General features: G+C 49.9%; 2 protein-coding genes across 8 annotated transcripts in view; one reads left to right on the forward strand and one right to left on the reverse strand.

The window, feature by feature from the left end:
* The window catches only part of Cib4 (calcium and integrin binding family member 4), a 93807-nt gene extending 83916 nt beyond the window's left edge, over window positions 1-9891 (forward strand). For all 6 annotated transcript variants that reach the window (XM_090337334.1, XM_090337331.1, XM_090337332.1 and 3 more), the window contains 4 exons: window positions 1645-1786; window positions 7887-7996; window positions 8791-8879; window positions 9737-9891. In XM_090337334.1, coding sequence (XP_090193460.1) covers window positions 1645-1786; window positions 7887-7996; window positions 8791-8879; window positions 9737-9767 — 372 coding nt within the window. In that variant the 3' untranslated portion in view covers window positions 9768-9891. The remainder of the gene's footprint in view (window positions 1-1644; window positions 1787-7886; window positions 7997-8790; window positions 8880-9736) is intronic.
* Window positions 9892-11326: 1435 nt separating this feature from the next.
* The window catches only part of Cimip2c (ciliary microtubule inner protein 2C), a 42219-nt gene continuing 26879 nt past the window's right edge, over window positions 11327-26666 (reverse strand). Inside the window, exons 1-4 of one of the 2 annotated variants that reach the window (XM_090337326.1) lie at window positions 24580-24681; window positions 14656-14911; window positions 13105-13217; window positions 11327-11545 (exon numbers count right to left, since the gene is read on the reverse strand). In XM_090337326.1, the coding sequence (XP_090193452.1) occupies window positions 11401-11545; window positions 13105-13217; window positions 14656-14911; window positions 24580-24653 (588 nt within the window). In that variant the 5' untranslated portion in view covers window positions 24654-24681 and the 3' untranslated portion in view covers window positions 11327-11400. Of the gene's footprint in view, window positions 11546-13104; window positions 13218-14655; window positions 14912-24579; window positions 24682-26666 lie in introns of those variants that run through there. The other variant, XM_090337327.1, reaches the window with a different exon arrangement.

The following is a 26666-nucleotide window of genomic DNA, read 5'->3' on the forward strand; positions in this document are numbered from 1 at the left end:
AATAATTGCCAGCACAAAGTTTTCAAATGAATCCAAATGGTCAGAAAAGCCTCCATACCAAGGATCCAAATTTCCTTTTCAGACCCACAGCAAAGCCAAAGTTAGGTTCAGCAGATCTCAAAGTGGTTCAGAAGAGTCTGCAGACAAGGAAAAGGAAAGAGAAGGCCTAAAGTGCATCAGCTGGGGAGAACTTACTTACACATATTCATTTTTCTGCCTTATCAGATGACAGGAAAAAGCAGACAGTGCCGATTGAAGTAGAAAGAGAAAGTCCTTGGGATAAAAGTAATTCCAGTGGTTGTAGGAAACCAGTTCCATCTTCCCTCTTTGGCCAAGGCTGCTATCTGTGGCTCATGCCTACAGGGCATATTTTCTCCAGGTTGGCTTGGCAAAGTTGAAATTTCAGTTTCAGACTAAAGGCTAAACTCCTGAGCTTTCACAGGTCAGGTCTGCTCACTTGACCCTGTACACCAAATAGATGCAATAAAGGGTAAAAAGAGATTTATCATGTGGTCTGGGCATACTGCCGGAAGACAGCATTTCAGACCATCTTCAACTCTTCCAATAGTTTGGTTTTAGCATGAAATTGCTATGCTGCTTATAGCATCTATAAGTTAAGTAATAACTAGCAACTCTTATTGGTTTGAGTATTATTTATCAGGGAGGGTGAAACTTTAATTCTCTCCTGCTTAATCCTCATGATAACCCTAAGTAGATACAATTCTTATTCCATTTGTCTAAGATAAGAAATCTTAGGCCTTGGTTGGTATGTAATTTGTCTAAACTAAGGTCATTTTTCATTTTAAATTGTAAAGTCAGGACTAAAGATCAGGCCTGTCTGACTTCTACATCAATATGTTCGCATTGGTTTATTCTGGGAAGTTGATTACAGATTTTTTTTCCAGCCCTAGGGCTTGAACTCAGGGCCTGGGCACTGTACTTGGGTTTTTCTCAAGGCTAGTCCTCTACCACTTGAGCCACAGCCCCTCTTCTGGCATTTTTCTGTATATGTGTTACTGAGGAATTGAACCAAGGTAATGCTAGGCAAGCACTCTTACCACTAGGCCAAACTCCCAGCCCTACAGATTTTTTTTTTGCCAGTCCTGGGCCATGAACTCAGGGCCTGAGCACTGTCCTTGGACTTTCTCAAGGCTAGAGCTCTACCACTTGAGCCTCAGCACCACTTCTGGCTTTTTTTCTATGTATGTGCTACTAAGGAATTGAACCCGGGTCCTTGTGCATGCTAGGCAAGCACTCTACCACTAGGCTAAACTCCAAGCCCAACCTACAGACTTTTTTAATCCTATTCTTTATACTTCTATTTCCCACATATTCTTTACAAGCTTGAAAAAAATGTAATGACCACAGAAATCATACCACCACCAAAATGACCACAGAAAAGAGTAAAACAACAATGAAAGACGAACAAATTGCAGTGTGGGGGAGGGGGAGGGCCCAAGTGATGTCAAGCAAGGTTTTCAACCTTAGTGTCTTGTCCCCATCATGTCTGGAGTCATAATCTGGCACCCATTCTAATATTTGGGTTGTCTTGAACCCAGAGCACAGGGCTCATGTGAGATGAGAGAGGAGAGGAATAATCAAGACTCTTACAGATCTCCTCCTCCTCCTTTTCCCCACCTCCAGGTCAACCCTTTCAGAGACCGCATCTGCAAAGTATTCTCCCACAACAACGTCTTCTCTTTTGAGGATGTCCTGGGCATGGCATCTGTGTTCAGTGAGCAGGCCTGCCCCAGCCTGAAGATCGAGTATGCCTTCCGTATTTATGGTGCGTGTTATGGGCCAGTTGAGGGGAAAGAGGGAGACTGAAGCCTCGGGGGACGGGCCATGGACTAGCTACTAAGTCTGGACCCAGCAACACGGGTTCATTGATGGATGCTAACTGGGGTCTTTGCGGGTATGTATCAAGTACTGTGAAATAACAGTAATGATTGAGAGAGCTGGTTTCCCATAACTTAGACATGTCACCCCAGCTGCTCAGGAGGCAAAGATCAGAGGATTGTGGTTCGAAGTCAGGTTGGATAGGAAAGTTCATGAGACTCTTATTTCCAAGTAAGCCAGAAGTAGAGCTGTGGCTTAAGTGGTAGAGCTCTAGCCTTGAGTAACAAAGCTTAAGGACAGCATCCAAGGCCTGAGTTCAAGCCTTAATGAATAAAATGGGAGGTATAAAACTGAAAAATAGAGCACCTGGAATAAAACTTCACTGGATTAATAGTGAAAGGCAGTAAACTTGAAGACAGATCCCCATAATCTAGTGTGAATAACGGGTAGCACCAATACAAAGAGAATGAAAGAACTAGAGGCTCAGGGGACAAGAGAAAGGCCTATCATATCCCCAGCGATAACCTCAGAAGGAAAGGGCAGGAAGATGTTTAAAGAAGAGATATATACATGGAGGAAACATGTATATTTCTTCTTCAAATGGGTTTTCAAAAAGATATCTGAATCTGAGTGGAGAAAAAGGTATCTGAAGAATGAGCTGATGTAAGTTACAAATTGACAGTGAGTTCCTAGCAGAGCAAGTACAAATATAATCACATCCCTGTGATTCTAGTGCCATCTCCTACCTGTCCAGTAAAGCTGACTCCTTCCTTCTCTGAAATATTTCGGGGTACCCCAAGGAGTTCCTGATGAATACACGGTCTGGTCTACTCACCACTCTTGCTCCCTGTAAGCTTTGTCACCACAGGGGACCGCTGTGCTGGCTCAGGCACCTGTCACAATCCTCTGGATCGGACCGCTCAGTGTTCCTGCCTCAGCCAAGAGTGTTCAGGTTGCATGTCTCAGATGCAGCAGATGAGGAAGAGCAGAATACTCATTTCCACTGTTGAGTAATACGTCACCAAATGTGTGTGAATGTTACATTATTCCTGAGCTAAAGTCCAGGCCCGGATTGTTGGGTCACTCCTCTTAGAGCTGCAGGAAACTGGTCACTGCTATCTAGGTTGCCTTCTCAGCTGGAGAATACCTGACTTCAGAAAGCTTCACTAGAAGCCCCTTCGGGTTGTCAGCTACATTGTCCAGGTGACCCTAGAGCTTTGGGCTTAGAGTCTTGGCTGGCTGTCAGAAGTGAAGCTGATCTCACCTTCTTGACCAGCCTCCTCCCTGCCCCCTCCAACATGGCCAGTTGTGTCTTCTAAGACAGTAAGGGACATGTCCCTTGAGTCACTCTGCCATCAGAATAGAGTCACATACAACATAATGCGATCATGAAAATGGAATGCGCTACACGTGGCCCAGTTCTGTTGGTTAGAAGCAAGTTCCCATCCCCTCTCACATAAAAGAGGAGTCGAGGTGATACAACGGTATCAACCTCAAGAGGTGTCGCTCACGGGAGGAGAAGGGACCTTGAGTGTGCCCAGTGGTAGCAACCTGAACACCAAGTGAAGCAGGCCTCTCCATACAGCAGGACCTAGAAAACAGCTGTCAGGAAGCCAGGCAGCTGCTTTCTCCTGTCCTCTTACCTTGGCTCCTCTCTGTGAGCCTCTTCTTTCTCAGATCTGAATGCTATGCCTTTTTGCCCATGGGTGGTGCTCTGTAGCCTCCATGGACTGACTAGACACAAACATTTGTTTCTTCTAATTCTCAGCAGGCGCTGATCAGCTGAGCCAAACGAGTGAGCTGCTGCCGTGGGCTGGGGGAGCAGCCCGGTTTAGTTACTCACAGCCAGAAAAGAAGCAGTCACATGAACAAACATGGCTGCAGGGGCTGCACTCTTGGGGGTAGAGACTCTTCTGTTAAGTGCAGACCCTCAGATATCCCAAAACGTGTCTGCTATACTGTTTTGTTTGGTTTCCAGAACCAAACACGAATCCTCGAATCTCTCCTGGGGAAGAAGAAAGGTAGTTGTGCCTAGGCTTCTAGGTACCAGGGCGGTGCTAACGCTCGAAAATGGTGGGAGTGCCCTAATTCTGAGAGGCCAGTTGGAGTGCCTGGGCTCAAGTCAGGGGCCACACACTATTTCATTCCCCAGGATCTGTGTGTCTCCTCTGCCCCTCTCCAGGCCCCTGGAGCGTATGTGACTTCCTTCTTCAAGTGCAAGCACAAACCCCCGCGGCTCAATGCCTCCATACAAATCAGCTGTGCAGATGGATGCCAGCTGTATCACACGTGCCCAGGCTGTTTGTATTTCCTTTGGGCTTGGAAGGATCTGTGGCCTCACACAGTTCAATCAGAAGAGAAATTCAGGACCCCTGTGCCTAGTAGTGCCTGGCTCATCCTGAAAGAAAAAAGAGGAACAATCAAAAGAAGAGAGAGGAGGAAGACAGAAGGATGTCCTGGTAGAATCACAGAGACATGTCTGAGCTGAAGGCCCAAACCTGAACTCAATACTCTCAGCCCCGAGGACTCCAGGTGTGGCCTGCCCCAGGAGTATCAGACGTGCCAGAATGCTTGTTAGAAATGTGGACCTTAGGTCCCACACACCCTTCTGAACCAGCAATCCACCTGCACTTTGCAAGCTCCCCAAGGCTTCCCTTCAGGCCCTCAGATGTTTTTACATACTGCAGATATGGGAGTGAGACAAAAGAACAGAAGAAAGATCACAGATATAGGGGCCCAAGCTCCGAGTCTTGATGTCATAGTAGATCTTGGTTGCTTGGGTGCTTGTCCTGTACAACAGAGTTTGAGAGCTATTGCTTTAGCCCTCGAATGACCTCAAGATTGCATTGTTATGTGCCCTAACAGTGTCCCTAGGTTTTTGTTTTTGTTTTTAAGTCTGGAGGTCAGGATGCCCAGAGCTGGATCAATGGAAGTCATCAAAGGTTCAGAAGCCTTCATCTGTCAGTGACCTCATGGTCACAAAATGGCTTCTATGTCCACAGACATTTCATCTTCATTCTAGGCAGGAAGAGAAGTGAATAGGAGAAGGAAATTCATTCCTCCAAAGGCACAAACAAACTAGCTCTCTTTTCCCGAGAGTTCTTGGATCTCTACTCAGCAACTCTGGTTTGTATTTCATTGGCCACACAATGTCATGTGGCTACCTCCAGCTACAAGGATGATTCAGGAGCTATGCATTTAAATCTGAACATGGTATCATGCTGAACGAGAATAGCTGTTGGCCAAGAATCCAGTAAGATCAGCCACACCTCCATGAAACTCCAGGCTCTGCTGTGAGGGACATTGAGGTCTCCAGCTAAGCCCTCCCCAACTTCTCATCTGTCAGAGACCAAATCCAAGCCATGCCTTCCCACTCCGTCAGCATAGCCCCCGCCTCTTCTGGAGTCTCCGCACACCTGTGGCAGGCCTTGCTCCGTCTTCCCAGCACTAGGCCTAGCCAGGGATGCTAGTGGCTGAGAGAGGCCCCAGAGGGAAGCCTGCTTTTTACTGGAATCAGAGAAAGTGTGTTCTCCCTTCTCTCTCTCTCTCCCACCACCACTTAGTGGATAACAGTGCTTTGCAAATTGCAAGGCTTAAGAATGGCAGAGATTTGCTGTGCGCGGTGGTTCACGCCTGTAATCCTAGCTACTCAGGAGGCTGAGATCTGAGGATCAAGGTTCACAGCCAGGCCAGGGACAAAGGGACCTGAGACTCTTATCTCCAATTAAGCTCTAGAAAATGGAAGTGGGGCTTGGCTCAAGGGTAGGGAGGTAGCCTTGAGCTGAAGAGCTCAGGGACAACACCCAGGCAGAGATCAAGCCCCATGACCCACAAAACAAAAAAGAATGGCAGAGATTTGAGGGTGATGGTGAAGGGGCTGGACGGCTGAGCTCAGCCTGCCCCACCTCCCGAAAAATGGGAAACTGCCAAGCACCAGTAGCTCATGCTTATAATCCTAGCTTTTCAGGAGCTGAGATCTGAGGATCATGCTTTGAAGCCAACCTGGGGAAGGAAAGTATGTAAAAAAAACTTCTCTCCAATTGAACCATCAAAAAGCTGGAAGTGGAGCTCAAGTGATAGAGTACTAGCTTTGAATGGGGGGAACAACAACAACAACAAGCTAAGGGACAACACCCAAGGCCCTGAGTTCAAACCCCAATTCAGCACAAACAAAACCTGGAGAAAGAACAAGAGAAGCCATTTCCACTGCAGTTCTGCCGTTCCCAGGCTGGGGTGGCAAGGGCTGGGCTGGCAGCCCAGACTCCCCCTCCTGCCTTTCCCAGCCTGCACTGCCCTCACCACCCCCAAAGGAGAGGAAGTGTCCAGGACTGCATTTACTCTAGCAAATTAGTCTGTTTCCAGATGGCTTAGGACCAAAGCCATGTCATTTGCTGCAGTCTCCGCCTATGGGAGCTGGGCCAGCAGAATGTCTGGGGACACTGCGGGGTCTTCTGGAGATGCTGCAGAGATTCTCAGCAGCAGTGCAGTGTCACTGTGGCTGCCCGGTGCCCCCCGGCTCCTCCACTCCTTCCACCTGTCCCAGCCCTCTTCCCAGGGTGTATGGAGGCAGCACGGGGCGGGGAGAGGGCTCAGAAGCACCAGGGATTAGAGATGCTCACAGGGAAGGAGCCATGAACTGAGCTGTATCTTTCCACACCCACATCCTGCCTTTGGAAAGACAGGTCTTGGCAAGGAGCTTGTGGCAGCAGCAGATGCTAGGCCTCAGTTTCCTTCACAACCCCATAGAGTTCTACCTTCCATTCTGCCAGGGGGATGTCATGGGTCCCTTAGGTTTTCATTCTTAGGACTTAACAATCTGCAGATGCATCCCACCATGTTCAAAAAGCATCTACTGTACTGGCCATCTTCTATATTCCAGAGGAAGGCCAAGTATGTTCCTATTTAACCTTCCCACGTAACAACTATTTCCATGCTAAAGATGGGGAAACTGAGGTAAGATAATGATGTAGGATTAAATTTGATGGTCAGATGACAGGCAAGATGGCTGGAAGCTAATGTATTTATCTCCGGGGATGAATGTGTTTCTGTAACATGTAGAAGGCCAGATACAGTGGTCCACAGTGGCTTTCAGTGATTCAGGTTCCTCCTACCTCCTGCTTTATCCTCTGTCCCAAGGTCACTCACTGTCCCTTCTCTTTTGACTTTCCCAGAAGTCACCTGCTCCTCTTCTTACACTCACTGGTCAGAACTGAGTCACATGACCACAGCTAGAAGCAAGGCAAGCTGGGAAATATAGCATACCTTTTGAATTGCCCCTCTGAAAAGGTACAGGCAGTTTATGGGTGATAAGGAATATGGGGTCCCTGTAGAGTTTGACTGCCTTGGATTTAGTCATGTCTCCATCCCTTACTGAAGTGTGACCTTAGAGATTCATTGAGATTCCTTCTGTCCTGAGTTAGGGATGAGAGGCTGGAGGAGGCATTGCTTCCCATCCAGAGTCCTCAAAGGCACGTCCTCCCCACCTCTCTGAGAGCTGGGGAAGCATGTGTGCAGGTCAGTCATGCAGCAACTGCCCAGGATGAGGAGCAGGGGTTCGTGGCCAGGGCTTCTGCCTCCAAATCTAGGCTGCCTTCTACTTCCCCATGCAGCCAGGTGCCTGGCCATCGAAAGATACCAGGGCTTCTGAGTTTGGAGATGGAGATTTCCATAGCACCGTGGTTGACATGGTTCTCTGGGGTCAGCTCAGCTGGTTTGGATCCCTGCCCTTTCCACTTCCAGGAAGTACAGATAAACCGTGTAACCCTTGTGAGACTCCGGTTCTTCCCATAGAGGCTAAGGTTGAGTGTGAGGACTTACCGACTTAAACGAGGGGGGGTTGTAAGGACGGGACTGAGTGTACACAGAGTATATGCACAATGTTCTTAGTCCATGTTTATATTTTTGCCATGCTAGCCCCATATTTGTCTGTAGCCTGCCGTGCTGCAGGTCCTGTTGTGACTCCCAAAGGCTGGTGGAGATTTGCACTGTGGACCCCAAACTCTTCAGGTCCCAGCTCCTTCACCACATGTTCTGTCTCCTCTTTGCAGATTTCAATGAGAATGGCTTCATTGATGAGGAGGATCTGCAGAAGATCGTGCTCCGACTGCTGGACAGTGACGACGTGTCTGAGGACCTCATGACGGACCTCATACACCACGTGCGAACCTGGGGCTCAAGGGGGGCACTTGGGGGCTGGGTCATCACCCAAGGCCCCTGATGTCAGGTCACATTCTTGGGAGGAACCCCAGGGCCTGGCTTGGAGCAGATGGCAACATTGGTCGTTGGGCTTCATGGTTCCCAGCAGTTATCATGGGAATGGTCCCAAAATGGGGTGCAGAACTAGAGGCAAATAACCCTCAGCTCCCCTGGTCTTCTTCTAGGAACCTTCCAGGGTCTCCAGAGCAGTGTACCCAACCCATCCCATCTGGGGTCTTCTGCCCACAGGTGCTGCTGCAGACAGGAGGTCCTTAGCAGTTTAGGTGTGTCTCACAATGTCGCTCATGTTAGCCCAGAGTGACACAATGCCCAGAGGTCTAGATTGATAAGGCATGGAGACAGCCCTGAAAACCATGGAGGAGGCTGAAAACCTCAGAGGGTTTCTGGGTGGGAAGAAACAGGAATGAGAGAGCCAAAGAGGAACAAGAGAGCTGGGCATACGCAGCGCTGCCTCCTGCCTCCCTTGGTCCCGTGTAGTGCAGAATCCCTGTCTGGGACTGAGTAATGGCGCCATCTTCCCTGCCATGTTGATGCTAGGGCCCCTGGGGACATTCTTCCTAGGAATAAGTCAGCTCACCAGGCCCCTGGCCTTAGCATACACCCTCGTCTCTGATGTCTGCAGAAGAGGGGAGGGTGTCCCAGGAGTCCCAAGAGACAAGTGTTTGGCAACTGGCAGCCCCTCCATAGAGGGGTACCCCATTCTCATCTGACACCAGGTTCCCATCCCCCGGGCAGGTCCTGAGCGAGGCAGATCTGGACAACGACAACATGCTCTCCTTCTCAGAGTTTGAACACGCGATGGCCAAGTCTCCCGATTTCATGACGTAAGGCATTCTGGAGGGGTAAGGAGCAAAGGGGTGCCCCTGTTTCCCTCCCCCTGGCCAATGGAGCACCTCAATCTTCCCAAGAAAGTTGTGAGTGTCTGGTACAGTGTACTTTGCCAGTTCTTCTGGAATCAGCAAAACTGGCCTTGCTGAGAAATTAGGTAACCCTGGGACATGAAAAGACAGAGGGGCAAACCGGATTCCAGGCTTTTGGATAATCCAGCCTCAAGAGCGTGGTCCTCCAGCGGCCTAGACACCGGCAGCTAGGGATCTGATAGGAGGTTAAGGTGCTGGCGGAAGAGCTCATAGAAGACAAGAAACGTGACAAGAAAAGCCAACAGTCCCACCCTGATGGACCTGGAGGGTTCTCCCTGGTCCAGACGCACTGAGCCCCGGGTACCGGTCTTCTCTGTATCTCTCCAGCTATAGGAAATGTGCTCCCTCTGGAGGTGGCCCTTGTTATGACGGCAGGGCCCTATGAGAGTGGCCTTCCATGTGCTGAGCTGGCACCTGTTGATGCGTCTTCTCTGTCTGTCCCAGTTCTGCCCCTTGGTCTCACAGGCTAGGTGAGGAAAAATGCCAACCCATGAGTCTCTTTATCTGTCTCTCTTTCTGTGCTTCTTACCTCCCTCCTTCCCCACTTAGCTTCACACTGCAAACCAGAAATCCCTGTTTGGTCAGACAGGAGGCCACATAGCCTCCCGCCGAGTTGTTCTCAGTTTGATTCGGAATGACCCTCAGTGACTCCTAAGTAATGCCGCCGCTCTGCCAGATGTGCACTCCTTCCAGCTACCTGGATGGAGATGAGGGCTCCCCTCCTCAGGACCACCCCAATCACAGGTAACTCTCTCTTGCAGCTCCTTTCGGATTCACTTCTGGGGATGCTGATATGAAGAGGGAGACCACTGGAACTGAGCTGCCACCAGGCACCAAAAGCATCTGATTTGGAGTGTGACTTTTCCCTGTCCCTTCTCCTTAAAAATATCATTTAGTAAAAGAAAGCACAAGAAAAGCATTTCCCCTGTCAGTCCAATGCTTTTTTTTTTCTTTAAAGCAAGGACTATGTTAAGAGCTACTTATTCCAAGACTGAAATTTGCCAACTGTTCCACACTAGCTGGGACAGTAATCTTTGAGGACAGAGTTCAAATCTCATTGCATGTCAAGAATAGGAGACGGGCCAACTGGGACAAAGTTCACTAGGAAAAGCTTTCATACTCCATTCCCTCTGGAGCCCCACCCCTCTTCCCTATCTCCTAGGGCAAGAGGGCACAGAGATGTGTACATAGCTGTCACTCCAGCTGGCGCCTGGCTTCCCTGTCCTCCTCCATGGAGAAGACATCTTGGTTCCCACTCTGCCCCTCCTCAGGCCCTCAGGATACCACAAGTCACCAACAAGCAGGGCTTGTATGCTTTGCTATTCAGCCAAGCTCTGGGATGAATCTGGCTACTCCAGAGACACTTTGGGGTCCAGAACATCAGGGACTCTGAGACACAGGAGATGCCCCTCAAAGGAACTTCTGAGGACTGTCAGATGTTACCTAGAGGGCCCGTGGCTGGCTGTGGACAAAGGACTATGTGGTTCTCATGTGCACTAGATCCTTGGAGAACCCTTCATCCAACACAGAGGGCGCTGGAATGGTGTGGAGTGGGTCCCCATCCTAGAGCATGGGGGTTACTTATGTCATTCTTCTCTGCCCTTCCAGAAAATGGGTTAGGCACAGGATTAGCCCGGGAGAGCAGCTGGACCCTCTGGACTTTTCAAGGCCATGTGGCCCTGGCACCCGTTCCCATGTCTACCTCTGGCCTGGAGGGTTCTGAAGGAGACCTTCATGGAAGCTTCTAGAAGTTGCTTCAAGGGTACAGGCAAAGTCAGCCTGTCCCTGCCAGGGTGGCCAAACGCAGAAGCAGCTATTTCAATTCACTTTTCTCTGCACGGCATTCTTCAGGGTTTCAAAGACTGATCCTCTATCTCCATATGGCTTGGCAATCCAACAGACCTAAATGCAAAGCTAGTTATACCACTTCCTCACTCTGTGGCTTAAAGGCATCAAGGGAGTGGGGTAATAAGGTGTCCCTCACACATTGTCATGTAAAGCAGATGACACTTCAGTGAGAACTTCTGCTCCCAGTCAGTGTGGCTGTTCTGGACCACACTCCCTCACTTTGAGACAGGGAGCAGTCAGGCCTCCTCAGTAATCCCGATGGAAGCAGGAGGTCTCCGTGCCTCAGTGACCTGCCATTTAGGAAGACTGGGAGCCACATATGTCTTGGCCTTACCTGTTCTACCTTGGAAAGAAATCAGGTGTGTGGCCCAGAGGGATGGGATACTGCTATCCCTGGCTTGACATCTTGAGCTGAGCATTGCAGAGGCTCTGAAGGTATAATGCTGACCAACCCTTGGGAATTTACTGCCACAGTGACAAGTTCCCAGGACCCAGAGGAGAGGTCATGGCTAAAGATTTTATTGTAAGCACTTCAACCTGGTGAGATCCGAGGCTGTCAGGCTTCAGGCACCTGGTCTCATGCTCTGAACTCATAGTAGCAGTCCCTCCTCTGGCGCTCCTGCGGGGACACCCTCTTCCCTGATGGAAAGGTCTGGTAGGTCTTTAGGTTGTCAGGGGAGACTCTAAAGAGGTGCCACTTATTCACCGGGCTCAGAGGAGGCCTGGAGGGAGACGGAGCAATTGTCAAACAGTGTACCAGGAAGGGAGAGTGAAGAACCCTCATCATAGACCCATACACCCACCTCCAGCCTGGCTGGCCCCAGCGTCACTCATCTGTGTGGCATCTGCTAAATTATGGAGACTTGAGGGGAAAGTGATTTGTATTTGCACAGAGTCCTGTGGCTTACTGTGAAGACATGGGTGTCAGACGTGGCATGGAGTCTGGCCCCATCTCCTGCTAAAATGAACCCATATAACAATGGGTTGCTGTCATGGTGTCTGCTTTGAAGAGTAAATGAGATTATGCATAGAGGACATTTAACACAAAGCACGACAAGGAGGATACCCTCCAGTACCACAAGAGATGCCGGTGGTGATCGTGGAGAGGATGACGGTTATGCTGATGGTGGTGGTGGTGGTAATGATGATGGTAATGATAATGGTGGTGGTGGTGGTATTGGTGAGGATGTGGTGGTGATGGTAGTGAGGATGCTGATAAGGAAGGTGATGATTGTGGTAATGATGACGGTGATGGTGGTAATGGTGACAGTCCCAGGAGAGTCTCTATCTCCAGGGACATGCTGGCTCACACTACCCCCACACGGTGGAGACGATCAAGCCAGTGGCTTCAGTTGGCCATGGGAGACAAGGGTCTTTTCCAATCCCAGCCTCCAATCACAAAGCTACTCGGCATAAGCCCCTGAGGCCATGGCTGAACCTCAGTTTCCCTGTTTATGAAAAGCAGATCCATCATGCAGACGGAGAGTTACTTCTAGAGGCAGTGCAGCTATGCTTGCGATCTACTGAACTGAGTGGGAGTTGCTGCCACTTTACTTGAGGATGGGGACCCTGAGGCAAGCAGGGGTCAGCAATGACTAGAAACCCCAACTCTGTCCACTGACCTTGTGCTGTCTCTTCCCGAGACCAAGAGAGGAAGGAGTAGGGGTGGAATGAGGAATAAATTGGGAGCTGGTCCTCCAGCTTAGGCACCAGCCACCACCCTATACTAGCCACAGGACACTTTGGTGTAGATTTATGGTGCTGGTGAGGATGCTGATGAGGACAGCTTTGCTTGGGTCTACTTGTGGAACAGAGCAAGACTTCCCTGGGAAAGGAAGCTCTCCTGAATCCCCCAGCTGTGAGAGGCGGGCTGCAAGAAACTTCCATGTTTTTCTAGCAAGATATTCTGAAGACCCTAGTGAGGGAAGGGTTCCCAGCCCCTCTCAGACAGGGTTCAATCTGACTGGACACAGCCCTTGCTCCGTGCAGTGCTGGCATTGTCCACTAGTGGGCAGCAATTCCTCGTGCAGTGAAGGTTATATGGACTGTGCTCGATTCCCAGCACATTTCCCAGGGGAGGAATCACTTCTGGCAAATCTCCCCCCTCCACTGAAGCTGCCAGAACTCCATCCTTTCTTGTTTTGTAACTGTCACTTTGTGCGGCAAGCAGGGTTGCTAACTAGTGTCTCAGTCTGGTGTCCTGTAGGCTCTGGCAAGAGCAGGTTCCTAATGGATACACACATTTGTTGACCGCATGGATGAAGAGAGGGAAGGCACTTACAGGTCAGTGGGGATGGGGTATCTGTCTTGCTCCCGCACAGGAAGCACGAAGTAGGGGACCAGAGGTACTGTGCCAGTCTTATCTTGGTAGTACTTCCGGTGCTGCTGCGCAAGCTATAGCTCGACCCAGGAAGAGATAACAGTTTGTTAGTGGATAGTCTATGCCTGGCTGGGCCTAGGTATGGGTAGGCCATCTTCCCTGCAGGAGTCTGCAGAGCTTGTCTACTGCTGACCAGCAGGTAGCCTTGGTGCCCGTCTGTCTAGTCTAGCTAATGACCCCTCCTCCAATGCCCACACCCATCTCCCAGCTTTGTTACCAGGAGTGAGATGGAAAGCGGCTAAGCCAAATCTGATACCCCAGCTCAGCAGATACACACACATCTGTCACACCAACACAGCAACAGAACATAATGCAAGGGTGTGCTCTGTGTGAAAGCCAGGTATGCCACAGACTCAGTGAGATGGTTCTTTGCTCCCCGGAGTCAGAGCACTGTCTCATCCTACCCCTGAGGAAGCCACCTGACTCAGAAAGTCCTCACCCTGGCATCAAGCAGTGCCTGGGTGCTGGGAACCAGGCTGTGAGACAAGGTGACAATGAATAGGACTCAGGCCCAGTGCTGGTGGCTTATTCCTGTAATCCCAGCTGCTCAGGAGGCTGAGATCTGAGGATTGCAGTTCAAAGCCAGCCTGGGGAACTAAAAAGTCCGTGAGACTCTTATCTCCAATTAATGACTAGAAAATCAGAAGGGATGTGTGGCTTAAGGGGTAGGGCGTAGCCTTGAGCTGAAGAGCTCAGGACAGCACTCAGGTCCAGAGTTTAAGCCCCATGACTGACAAAAAAAAAAAAAAGAAGCCAGAAATGGAGGTATGGCTTGAATGATAGTGCTAGCCTTGAGTGAAAAAGCCAAGTGAGAGTGTGAGGTCCTGAACTAAAGCTGGAACATACATACATATACATACGTATGTATACATATACGTATGTATATGTATTCCAGGAGCATAGCAAGGCAAAAGCCCTCATCCTCAACAAGGAAACAAGGCTGGCTCAGGTCCCTAGATCATCTCTGTGGTGCACTGTGGATGGCTTGCAACCCAGAGGAAAAAGATTCAAGCAACCCAAGACCTCTATTCCCCACCCCCCAAAAGTCTAGTGTGAACTGAGTGGTCTGATCTAGGACATCCATCTCGGGGGACCTGGAGATGGGATAGCTCATGGGATTCTGGTGGGCATATCTGCAGCTGGCTTCTAGGAAGGAGGCGTAAGTGGGGCCTGTGCTCACATAGGGGAATTCTGGGCCCTTAAGGTAGGTCCACAAAGCCAAGGGAGGTGAGAGCTGAGCGTTACTGAAGACCCTCAGCTCTAGCAGCTGTGGGAGTGGGCAAGGACAGGGTCACAAAAGGGTCCCCTGGGGTGGGGAGCAGTGAGAAAAGCAGAGTCCGGGGCCCCTCTCTTCCCTAGCCAAACTCCCAGGTGTCTTGCGGGAGTGGCTCTGCTGGGGGAAGGTTCTCCCCCTGACCCCAGCGTGGGGCGCGGTGGGGAGAGGCAGCCCACCTGGTTGAAGTGATTCAGCCTGGTGGTGCGGTCGATGTCCAGGTTGAAGCGGCTACTGGGGGGCACGTTGTACAAGCGCTCCCAGGTATTGGAGTGGCTAAGCAGTGAGATAGTGGGGTGGGAGGAGTCGGTCATGGGGACGCAGCCCTCTCGGCCCTTCATGGCTGCATTGCGGTGATCCTGTAAGTACTTGAGAGTGGTGGTGCCATAGGGGGAGCCGAAGGAGAAGGCCAGACCGGGGACATGGCCTTGGTACCTGCAGTGGCATGGGGGAAGGGAAGATGCAGCTCTGTGAAGAATGGGTGTGGGGCTGGCTGGAAGAGAGGCCCTGGGTAACCCAGGGACCATGGCCGGGGCTGGCTTCCGGTGCAGGGAGCTGCTGCAGCAATCTGGGGCCTCTTCTCTCACCTCTGCCTGGTCATCTTCCCAACCAGTGGCCCTCCTGGGAACCAGGAGCCAGCTTGTGGGCAAATCACTGTCCCGAGCTGGGCTCCATTTACTTGGGGGTGGCCTTAAGCTATGGGACCGCCTCCATCTCTGGCATTCTGTGCCCAGCTCATTAGCAGATAAGGGGAAGAGAAAACGAGTGGAACCCTTGAGCTCAAATGTCATGAGAGTTAGATTTGTTATAAACTAGGGCCTGGGTTATAATGGTGCCACTTAGTTCCCAACACACTACAGTCTTACGAGGTGCTAGGTAGATGGTCTGGAGGGTTTGAGCATGGATCTGAGTGCTAGGCGCCCTTTAGCAGCTTGGTCATCCTCCGCCATCAGGGGTGAGTAGGAAGGGCAGGAGATGCGGAAGCAGAGCCCCTCGGTTACAGGGGGCTCCCTGCATCCCATTGTAGGTGCCTGACATTTGGTAGGTGCCAAAGAGGACAAAGCTATTCCAGTCAGCACAGCCCTCAGACTCCCATTCACGCCTCCCCCTCCAACAACTGACTACGGCCTGCTACTAATAATCATTCGGGCCTTCCTGAGGCTCTGGACAGGCTGGCCTCTCCTGGGAATGTTACCCTGGGTATCTCTGGCTTTCTCCCACCCACTTCTTTTGACGGTTCCTTCTTTATGTCCTCTTGATCCTGCTTATCCATACATCTAAAGTGTGGGGGTCCCTTCAAGGTCTGTCCTGGTCATGGCATCCAGGCTGTGACCTTAGCCATCACCTTAAGATGGGCATCTCAATCCTGGAGCTATCTTCAGGATATCGTAGATAGTCCATGTCCCTTCCATGGAGGCCCCTGGAGCATGGGTTCCCCCCCGAAACCTTCCCCAAAAGCCTGGGCCCATCTCAGCCAAGAGCGCCCAAGGGGCATCCATCTCCCTCACAGCCAGTCAATCACTGAGTCCTGTGCCTCTACCCGTACCATCATAGCTCGGCCATGTCTCTTTCCATGGGACTCTGGCCTGGCAACCTCCCTATTCTCCCAGCTGTACTCACCACATTCCTCCAATCCATTTCCTACACTTCCCCCTGGCCAAACCATGCAGCTGAAGCCTTAGAATTCTGACTCTGGGCCACCTACCTCTCCAGCCTTCTGGCGGCCCTGCACTCCTAGGCCATCACGGGCCTGCACGAGAAAAAGTTCATCTGTTCTCCCTCTCCTCCAGCCTCTGTCTCTTCCCTCTCCTGAGGTCTGCCCTGTGCCTTCTGCCATCGGAGTGTCGATCACATCTGCCCACCCCCCTCTCGTCCCTGCTCTTTGCTTTCAAAAGAGTTGAAGATTTGTCCAAAGATCATTTCCAAAAATCACCCCGTCCTAGGTCTAAGTGGATCTGGGGCCTCACTGGAGGCCTCGTCGTCCCAGTATCTCTCTCGGAATTTCTCTCTGCCTCCATCTTTCCTTTCTGCAATTTTGAATGTCTCCTCTTTCTTGACACGGGTGAGCCTTTCCTACATCTAAAACCCCCGGAGGCCTTCGGTTGTCTCCTACTACATTTCTCTTCCTTTATTCCTAATCTCTCCAAGGAATGCCGTGGGTCTACTGCCTTTATTTCTTCAACTCCTTTAAGCTGACTTATGACTCATCATTTAAATGTAAACCTCTACTTTTACATTAAGATCATATAAGGTCACCCAGTGCCCTTAGCCAACTCTGCAATATTCTGACCAATGAAGAAACCCACATGGAAGGAAGCAGAAGTGGAAGGCCTGACGGTACTTCAGGCTGTGCATTGATTCCAAAAAAAATAATCAAGAAATTGAGAAGTCACACACAAGGGGGACAGCAGGGAGGAATGATTCCTGGTGTGGAACGAGCTCCATGCCTGGCTCTCGGGCATGGAGGAGAAGGAACATGGAGTGGAAGCAAGCGCATGTTGCTGTCCCATGCCGGAAGTTCTAATGGGCAGACTCCTGCCCACTTGACAGGCTGGGAGCCAGCATTTTCTGATGGTCACACTCACTCATTTCTCAGTTCAGAATGTAGGGATGACATGCAAGAGGCACTGTGACCAAGGGATGGGGTGGTAGCCTTGAGCTGAAGAGCTCAGGAACAGTGCCCAGGCCCAGAGTTCAAGTCCCATGACTCACTAAAAAAATGTAGGGATGACAGGAGAAATAAAAAGAAGATAAAGCAACAGAACAAGATGTCCACCACAGTCTGCAGCACGCATGTGCACAGGACCTGATGACATCGCACAGGTACACAGCCAGACCTTTCCTAGCGTGAAAGATCCTGGGAAAGCAAGCACTCGCCAGTCCCTCCTGAAAGGAGTGTGGGCTGGCCAACCCTGCGGAGCAGGGGGCAAGAACCCCAAATCAGCTCTGTAGGAGCTCGACAAGCATGATAGGTAGTGAGTGCCACCTCTATTCAAGAGCAGAGCTACAAATAGCAGCCAGGTGATTGCTGCTTGCAGAATACAAGGGAATGTTACGAAACCTGTCAAAGTAAAAATAACTTAAGCAACCAAAATTGGGAGGTGGGCGGAGGGGAGATGGGTATATCCTTACTAAGAATGCATCAACCCTTCACATCAAAAATAGAAGTGTCATTTAAAAAAAAAGCATAAAACCTCTGTGCTTTAACTGTTTTGTTCTCTTTCCCTCACCCTCCTTTAAAAGAATCCTTTAAGGATTAATATCTCTTGGGGTAAGTTGAAATTATCTAGAGTCGATCTATTCCTCCATTGTGTTTCGTCTTTTTTTTCTCCTAAATTCTAGCAAAAACTTAAATCTCTTAAAATTTCATCCCTTTCATTATGAAGTAGGAAATCTGACCTGATCATATTTGTATAAAATTATTTTATGTCTCTTCACAGTTACCTCTCCATCCATCCATCCATCCATCCATCTTTCCACCCAGTCCTTTTTTTTTTTATGTGTAGATGGGGCAACCTGGAGCAATATTCACAAATGGTAACTAATCCTGGGTGTTGGCTATGGGGAAATGTATTGCTCTGTATACATATTCTGTGAGTGTGTGTGTGTGTGTGTGTGTGTGTGTGTGTGTGTGTGCCAGTTTGAGGCTTGAACTCAGAGCTAAAGCTATCCTTTAACTTTTTCCCTCAAGTCGGGCACTCTACCAGTTGAGCCACACTTCTACTTCTGGCTTTTTGGTGGTTAACTGGAAAGAAAGGATAAAGAGTCTCACAGACTTTTCTGCCAAGAACAGTTTCAAACTTTGATCCTCAGATTTCACCCTCCTGATTAGTTAGGATTACAGATATGAGCCCCCAGGACCCAGTTATATACCATTTTTCCAAAAAGAGAGTCTAATGTCATTAAAAGGTCCTTTTTCTTGAGAGCCCACTGTGTGCCTGGCACAGTGATGCTAGGAGCTAGGAATACCAACCGCCTGCCCTCCTACAGGAGTAATGGTGTCACAGCTGTGTCCTGAGTGCCATGCCATACAGCACTAGCAGCCCGAGCCCAATTCAGACCATGGTCAGGTCTCACACTACCACAGTTAAGAAGGAAAGGTCCATTTCCATGGTGGCACTGGCTGGACTCTGTGAAGTGGTTGCACTGGGGTGAGGCCTTGAGGGGTTGGAGAGGAGGGGTGTGAGTGGCTCATCTTCTAGCCTTGTTGTTACTCCAGAGTCCTCATCTCTTTCCAGGGATCCATGCCTGGGAACCTTATCTAGGGGAAACCCCCAACATCTCCTGTATACCAGTGATGCCAAGATCCCCCACTACCTCTGCCATTCTCCTGGCGGGAGATCCTCACGGAACCAGCCTGCTCCACCTCCTTCTCCATTGTATCTCTGACCATCCAACCCTTCACTCGAGCGAAAAACTAGAGCCTGTAGCCCCCTCATCTCCCTCCTCCACAGCTCTGTACATCCCCTCTCCCTTAGTCCTATGCAGGTGCAGGTGCAGAAAACTCCTACTCTCCCCTTCTGCCCCCCTCCTTCCCAGTGTTGTGCCCACTTGGACAAGCTGATCTCTCCTAGTGTTCTAGACCAGGTTCAGCTCTGTAGTCTGCAGAGGCCAAAGCCACCTCTGTCCCAGCCCTTCCTAGTTCTCCCTAGGGCCTTTGTGTACCCTAAGCCTCCCTGCCTAGCAAGAGTTCCTTGGTTACCTGGCATACTGAGTGCCTCCTTCCCATGGCAGACTTCCCACCATGGGCTTGTCAGTACTTCCCTGCCTTTCCCGTCTACCCCCTGTCTGCACTCACCTGGCCATGCTAGAATTCTCCTCCTTAGGTCTCCCTCCTCTGCTAATTTGTGTTCTCCCTGAGCATCAGCACCTAGCATGTGACAAGTGCTTAGTAACTGCTCACTGAAGGAGAAGTCCAGAAACACGGGTTCGGCTCTGATCATCAGAGCACATGAAATATCCCACCCACTAAGTGGCATCAGGCTGGGGTGAAGAAATGAGCTGAGAAAGGAGCTGATTTCTTCTTGTGATTCTTCTCCTCACCACCCCCAAAATCTTCGCCATGTTCCCTCCTCTGCTCCTGTCTTTCCACCGTCTCTGAATGCCAAGATATTTACATCCCAATAGACTAGAAGTCCCCTCCTCCACAGCCCTCCCAAGTTCTGCCTGGCTTCCCTTCAGAACTTGGAAGTGTAAGTACACTTGTGCACGCATGCACAGGTATGCAGGACCCCATTTTTTTTAGCACTCAGTGGGGAACATCTTGGAAAGCTATGTCTATGTCCTTTGAAGGTGCTTGCATTTGCAAGCCAGAAGCATGATCCTAAGGGAAGAGCCTTCTGCTGCCCTGTTTGTGTTGGTCTTGTGCCAGGCCAATGTGGTGGAAAGCAGCAGGCTTTATAACTGGGCATTGAACAATCCCAATGGCACTCTCACATGTGCTTCTTGATTTGTCCACCTGCATACACACAAGCCAGGCCTCTGAGCAGATATCCCCTGTGGATTGTACAGCCTACCACGGATTCCTGCATATTCCAGGAGAGTCCCTTGCCTGCCTTTTAACAGCACTGGCTGGCCCCATAGCTAGCATTAAAATTAATTACCATGAGCATCAGAGATCTCCTGAGCAGCCTTATTAACTAATTAGCTTGTTACTATTCACCATATCCCATCCCACAAGCAGCAGCCTCTTCACAGCATCTCTTCCTGCAGAAACTTCTGATCAAATCCTTCCCCTGGGTTAAAACGTGCAAGGCCCCCTCCCCACCACTGCCTCTGCAATGAAGAAGAAACTAGGGCAGCTGCTGGAGGGGGGCTCTTTCCAGCCTTGTTACCTGCCTTCCTACCCTGGCTCTTCTACTCTAACCACAAAGGCTGTTTGCTGCTGAAAAACTGTCCTGTAAGAAAGGTGGCTTTCACTCAAGCCACCCTTCCATCTGAAGGTTCTCCTCCCCTCTCCTCTCCCTGCCTCTCAGTGATCTTACCCATCTCCTTCCAGGTTCCTTTCAAGACGCCAGGTATCTTTCAAGTGCTCCTTTTTTCATGGAGCCTCCCTGACCTACCCCTCCACCCCTGTCTCCTCCTCCTTAACCATCCAGTTGTCTTTGCTGAAGGCTGTGCTGCAGTCAGTCCGATTAGCTACCTGGAAGCTGCCAAGGAGAAAGCTCCCCATGAGAGTCTGATGCTGACATCTGTGTGTCCAGCACCTCTGTGTCTTCCTGGACAGATGTGATGGCTTTTGTGTCATGAGCTGGGATATACTGGCCCATTTTGGGAGAGCACTGTGTGTCACAGATGGAATGGACGTGCTCTGGGACATGTGACAGGCAAATCCCCTGGGTAAGCCTTCCCTCCCTACCTTGCTCACTCCTCTCCTGCAAGGTAATCCACAGGCCAGAGGAAGCTGGCAGGGGTAGACAGTGTGGCATGTTTAAGACAGCCAGTAGGAGCTCAGATCAGCTTTGAGAGAAAAAAACGACTCAGTTTTCAAGAATAGGTCAAACCTGTTGTTTAGAAACTGAGAACTAAAAATTAGGCTATATAAAGTTATACTGAAACAAATCATATTAAAACAAAGTTAAGTCTAAAAGCCCACCAATGTTGAATCCTTTTACTGTGGCCAGCGCTGTTGCAGTCCACATACATGTGAGAGCATGCCACCCCCCCAGCAGACACCTGAAACCTTGGACAGGAACGCACTGAACTATCGTCCTCTACATAGGTTATCTGTGATCAAGCTTAATTTATAAATTAGGTATCGAAGGAGATAAACAATAACCACGAATAGAATGGAACAAATATAACAAAATACTGAATTGAAAGTTACTAACACTTGTGAATTATTTATTTTTGGAATTTTCCATTGAGCACTTGGAGACCACAATGGACCTTAGGTAACTGAAATGTGAGAAAGTGAAATGTGGGTACAGGGGACCACTGTGCTATATAACTGCCTGCTGTGCATTCCCTCCTAGGGTGTTTAGGGATGCCATTTGAATTGCTTTTTCATTAATTAGATCTCTACTGATGTTCAAGCTCTGGGGTGGGGCTGGAGCTTATTTCGACCATAGATCCAGATGAAGCCAGTCAGTTTGTCTGCCTGCCAGTTTTCCTCCTTCCTTCCTTCCTTCCTTCCTTCCTTCCTTCCTTCCTTCCTTCCTTTCTTGCTTGCTGTTTCCTTGCTTCCTTCCTTCCTCCTTCCTCCCCCCAACCCCAATGTATGTGTGTGCATGCGCATTAAACTCAGAGTACTGTTTTTGCTAGGCAAATGCTCCACCACTCAATCCACATTCCCAGACTTGCTTTCAGTCTGTTTTTCAGACCAACTAGTCTTGTGCTAACTTTGCCTGGGCTGGCCTCAAATAAAACCTCCTACCTCTGCTTCCTGAATAACTAGGCTTATTGGCAGGCGCCACCACTATGCCTAGCCTGTATATTGATTACTTTAAGTCTCCTATAACTTAAATATGGTTATTATTCCTACTTAACAGGTAAGGTAGATGAGTTATAGAGAGGACAGATAAATTGCGTAGAGCAAGAAAGTAATAGAACCAGGATTTGAACCTAGCTGTGTTGACTCCAGGCTATATCTCTCACAGTGGATTCTAGTCCCTCCCTGATAATTGACAGAGGCATAGGAAAACATCGCAACAGGGTTCAGGCTAGATATTAAAGTGAGCCAAGGAATTAAAGTCACAAAGACTTGGTTCAGCAACTTCTTTGCTACACAGCCATAACCAGCTGCTTACACATGTTCATCCTTCATCTTGACCACTTTTAATTAGGCTAAAGGGCCAGCGCAGAGCCTGGCACATCCTCAGAGATTTATGGTGCCACCACTGGGCATCAGAGATCTAGTTCCAGCACAGCTTTACTAGGAACAGCATGAGGCTCAGACAAGACCCCCTGTGATCTCAAAGCCCATGTCTGGAACAAGAAGAGGTTGGACTGTGGGGCCTATGGGGTTCCTGCCAGCATGAATATCCACTGCTTCTGTGGATAAAATTGCACTGTGATAAAACTGAACAGTGACTGGAGGGTCAGAAGAGACTGACTACGCTGTAAAATCTGTGGTTAATGTTTGAAAAGACACAAAAAAAATAGTTATCCAAGGATAGAGGGGAAATCTTGGATTCTTGGAATAAGAAGATTGCTAATGAGGAACGCATTCAGAGACATCAAATGACTCAACTCATTCCTTGTTGATGGGGACCTTTTTCATTTGTGATACTAGAGTGAACTCAGAGCCTCATGTTTCCTAGGCAGGCATTCTAGCCATGCCCACAACCTATTTTTGCATTGATTGTTTTCAAGGTGAGGGTCTTACTTTATGTCCTGGGTTGCAATCCTCCCACTTACGTTTTTCCTGAATCTCTGGGGGTGACAAGCAAACCCCACTATACCCAGTTACCATGCTTTTCCCCGTAGCTGGGAAAACAGGCAAGTGCCACCATGTCCAGCCATTGGTTGAGAGGAACTCTTATGAACAGGTTTGCTTATCGGGCTTTGAACCACAATCCTCGAGCCACCATATCTACCTATTGGGGACCTTTAAAGAGAAAGAGCAAATCCCTCCCAGAAAACTCAAGACAAAAAAGCAACAGACACTGGCTCAGCTACTCAACCAGGCAGCGTTAGGGCAAGACTGAAGCCTTATGAAGGCTCTGTATCACCATTTCCAAGGCAATCATAGAACAGGGTTGCTGCTCCAGCATGCACACAAGTGACATGAATAGAGAGGTACTTGGGACTTGTTCTGAAACCCACAGCACACTCCCCAAGAGAGGGAACCATGGGCGGCAGGATTGCGAGCGCCGCAGGCCTTGCAACATAGATAGCAAATGGCCAAAGGGTTAGGCATTTTAAAGACAACAAAAACCGAAATGTAGAAAACCAAACCATGATTGGCAGCCAGAATGTGGGTCAGATATATTAGCCCAAGGCTGCAGAGATGAATTTGAACTCTTACGTGCGTCGGACTAAAGCTTCTTAAGGGCCGTGCCCACTTTTGTCTTTATCACCCTGCAACTTATGAACACTTGGCACATTTTCTCATGTGAATGCCTGCTGAGTGAAAGAAGGAATAGGCAAGTCCTAATGTAGTGTTCCGACACCCCTGGCTAGTTTCTCCAAGGGGAAGTACGATGACCTGGTAAATCAACTTCCCCTGGTGAGAACAGAAGAGGTTTTTGAGCCGCCCAGCACTGAGAAGAAGATCAGGATGGACAGAAACTAACGCACCAGGCTCTGGCTGCAGCTACTTCTGTCTGTAACTATGTCAGCCTCTCCATAGCCTGCTTATTCTATTCAAAAACAAGCCAAGCTACGCACTGGCAACTCATGCCTGTACTTCTAGCCACTGAGGAGACTGAGGTCTGTGGGTAATGGTTCAAAGCCAGCAGGAGCGTAAGAGATAAGAATCTATGAGACGCTCATGTCCAGTGAACCAATGATGCCTATGGTAGAGGACCTGCCTTGAGAGAAAAAGCTAAGGAACAGCAGCACCCAGTTCCTGAGTTCAAGCCCCAGTACTGGGGTGCATGGGCGAGTGTGCACACACACACACACACACACACACACACACACACACACACACACAATGGGCTGCGTCATCTATTCGGTTTGCAGGGGGAAATACGCCTAAGAGTCTAGCGAGCAGTGGTGGTGCGTGTGGGGGCGCTGGCCCATCCTGTCCTGCCAGAGTCCGCCAGCTGGTGCTTTCGTGTTTTCCTTCCCTGCCCCAATCCACAAATCTCTCCGCAGTCCTGGCATTCCTGCACTGCCTTGCTCCTCTCTCTGTGCGTCTGGGTTGAGGTCTCCAAACACCAAAAACGAGTGCATCCTCAACTCCTCTCTAGTGCCCGGCGCTGTCCAGGCGCGGTCCAGTTACCCTGGCTGGTTCTGCGGCCCCCAGACTTCTCCACGGGAGAACGGCCGGCCCGGGCCCTGCGCGCTCCCACACAGCCCTACCCCCAAACTCCCCAGGCGACGGCGCGCGCGAACCCAGTGTGCAGGGGCAGGAGATGGGAGGGTTAGGGCGCCCGGGAGGGTGGGGGGTAGCAAGGAGGGGACGGGTGTGGAGGTGGCCGGGCGCGGCCGCTTACCCGGGTATCAGGGCAGGGGGCACGTAGGTAGCACTGAACTCGGTCTCTAAGGTGCCCACGCTGCGGGAGGCCATGGTGGGTCGGGAGCCCCGCGTTCTCGGCTCCGCCCCCACGGTAAACAACGCGCGGGTCTCCTAGCAACGCCAGGCGCCAGTGGAGCCCCAGCGGCCGGCGCGTTCTGGGACCCGCGTCCCCCTGGCCACCGCCTCCCGGTCTGGAGAAGTCCCCTGGGCGCGCCCCAAGAGGACGCCCATCTCCATAGACTCTGCGGGGAGAGGCTAGACCCGCACCCAGCACCCAGCGCAGGACCCCTTTTGGAAGATCACGGCCCGAGAGACAGGTCCGGGAAGCCCAGCCCTGGGCCCCAGGAGCAGCTGATCCCAAGGCTGAACGTTCTGGGTTCCAGGAAACGACCCCAAGGCGGGCCTCACTTGGCATGATGGCTTTAGATGGCCCCGAGACCTGAGGAGGAGGGCACGTGAGCGTTTTTTATCATTCTCTTCTCCTCTCTCCCCAGCAATTTCCTATTTGCTTCATCTCTTCTTTGAGTAGTTTTAAAAGGAAGAGACAAAAGGCAAAGCCTTTAAAAAAAAAAAGAAGGCCGGTTGTGTGATTTTACATTTGTCTCCAGTCCTGCTGTTCATCTGACCTCACGCCAGCCTCAAATGATGTGCAGGACCGGGCCTGAGCCTCGCCCAAGTGAAGATGTAGGGCCAACTTCAAGGTGCCCTCCCTTTTTGTGATTTGGCTCCAGACCCTGCCTCCCAGGCTGCAATGCATCAACCCTGAACTCAATTAAGAACACCTGCAGCTGCCTTCATCGCTCCAAGACCAGCTCTTGCACGCTGGTGTCAGAGTGGGGGAAATGGCCCCCCAGGAGTGTACAAATGGCAGTGGCGAAGAGCCGCCTGTGGCACTCATGAGCTCACCAGATGCCCTTGCACAGATTCTCCAGATATACTGTTACAGAGGCATTACAGTAAGTCTGGTAGGAACCACGAAATAGCTAAAGCCTGGTGAGGAAGGAGTCACTGGTGGTTATCAGTCTGGCAAAAGGAATATCTACCCATTGTTCAGAACTCAGGTCTTGGCCCCGAGAAACACTGCTACAATAAGAAACATGTTAGGAAAAGCTGTTGAAAAAGCATCTCTAAACTAATATGTGGGTGACATTGCCAGGAAGACCCCCCATTTTCAGGAAGACTCTTTCCCAGTCCTGGAGTCCTGGCAGCTCCAGATCATGGACCCATATCCCTGGGTTCACTAGTCTAGATTGCAGCCCTCTGGCTCTTAGGCTTGGCGTGTGGCCTAGCGTTTGGTTTGGCTTTCAGAAGGTCAGCTGATTCCGCTGAAGTGTGCAACCACACCATAGATGTGAACGCTGAGGTTCAGCAAAACTGTTGGGGGCAGGTTTGAGGGCTTGTCCTAAAAAGGCAGAGACTTTATGGAGTTCTTCCCTCGCAAGAGAAAACCTGCAGAGGGCCCTGGGAGATAGATTATTGTTTCCCCCCTGTTGAGTACTGCCAAGCCTTATAAACAGATTCTAATGCCTATTGACCAGAATGGACAAATAATGGTGAATTTAGTTTTGCTTTTTTTTTTTTAAGGCATTAAGCTTACCTGATATTTAACACTTTTGGATATTTACTTGTATTCAATAAATGCATTTTCTGAGATTTTTTCTAATTAAATATAAATATATGTATACACACGGTGAATTGTAATTGAAGGGGAGAAGGAAAAAGAATCTAAAGAAGAACAAAACTAGGGCAAAGTAGCAAGGATACCTCCTAAAGGAAAGTAAGCTTATGAAATAGTTTATAGCTTCCCAGTGTAGAATTCAAAAAGAATAATTTATTGTTAAAGTTTAATATCTTTTTAATTTTGTTCCTTCCTTCCTTTTCTTTTTTTTACCAAGCTCTCGCTGCTTGGTAATATCTCACTGCAGGCTGATATCTAACTTGTGAATCTCCTGCCTCCGCCCAGGTGCTGTATCCCAGATTTAGATGGGACTCAAACCCACTGCACTAAAGTCACCAGCACTCGGTGAGTCAAGCTAGGAGACATTTTAATAGCGGCACAGCCAC

Source organism: Megascapheus bottae, chromosome 7 (assembly GCF_031878675.1).
Source record: "Megascapheus bottae isolate mThoBot1 chromosome 7, mThoBot2.hap1, whole genome shotgun sequence".
Lineage (NCBI taxonomy): Eukaryota > Metazoa > Chordata > Mammalia > Rodentia > Geomyidae > Megascapheus > Megascapheus bottae.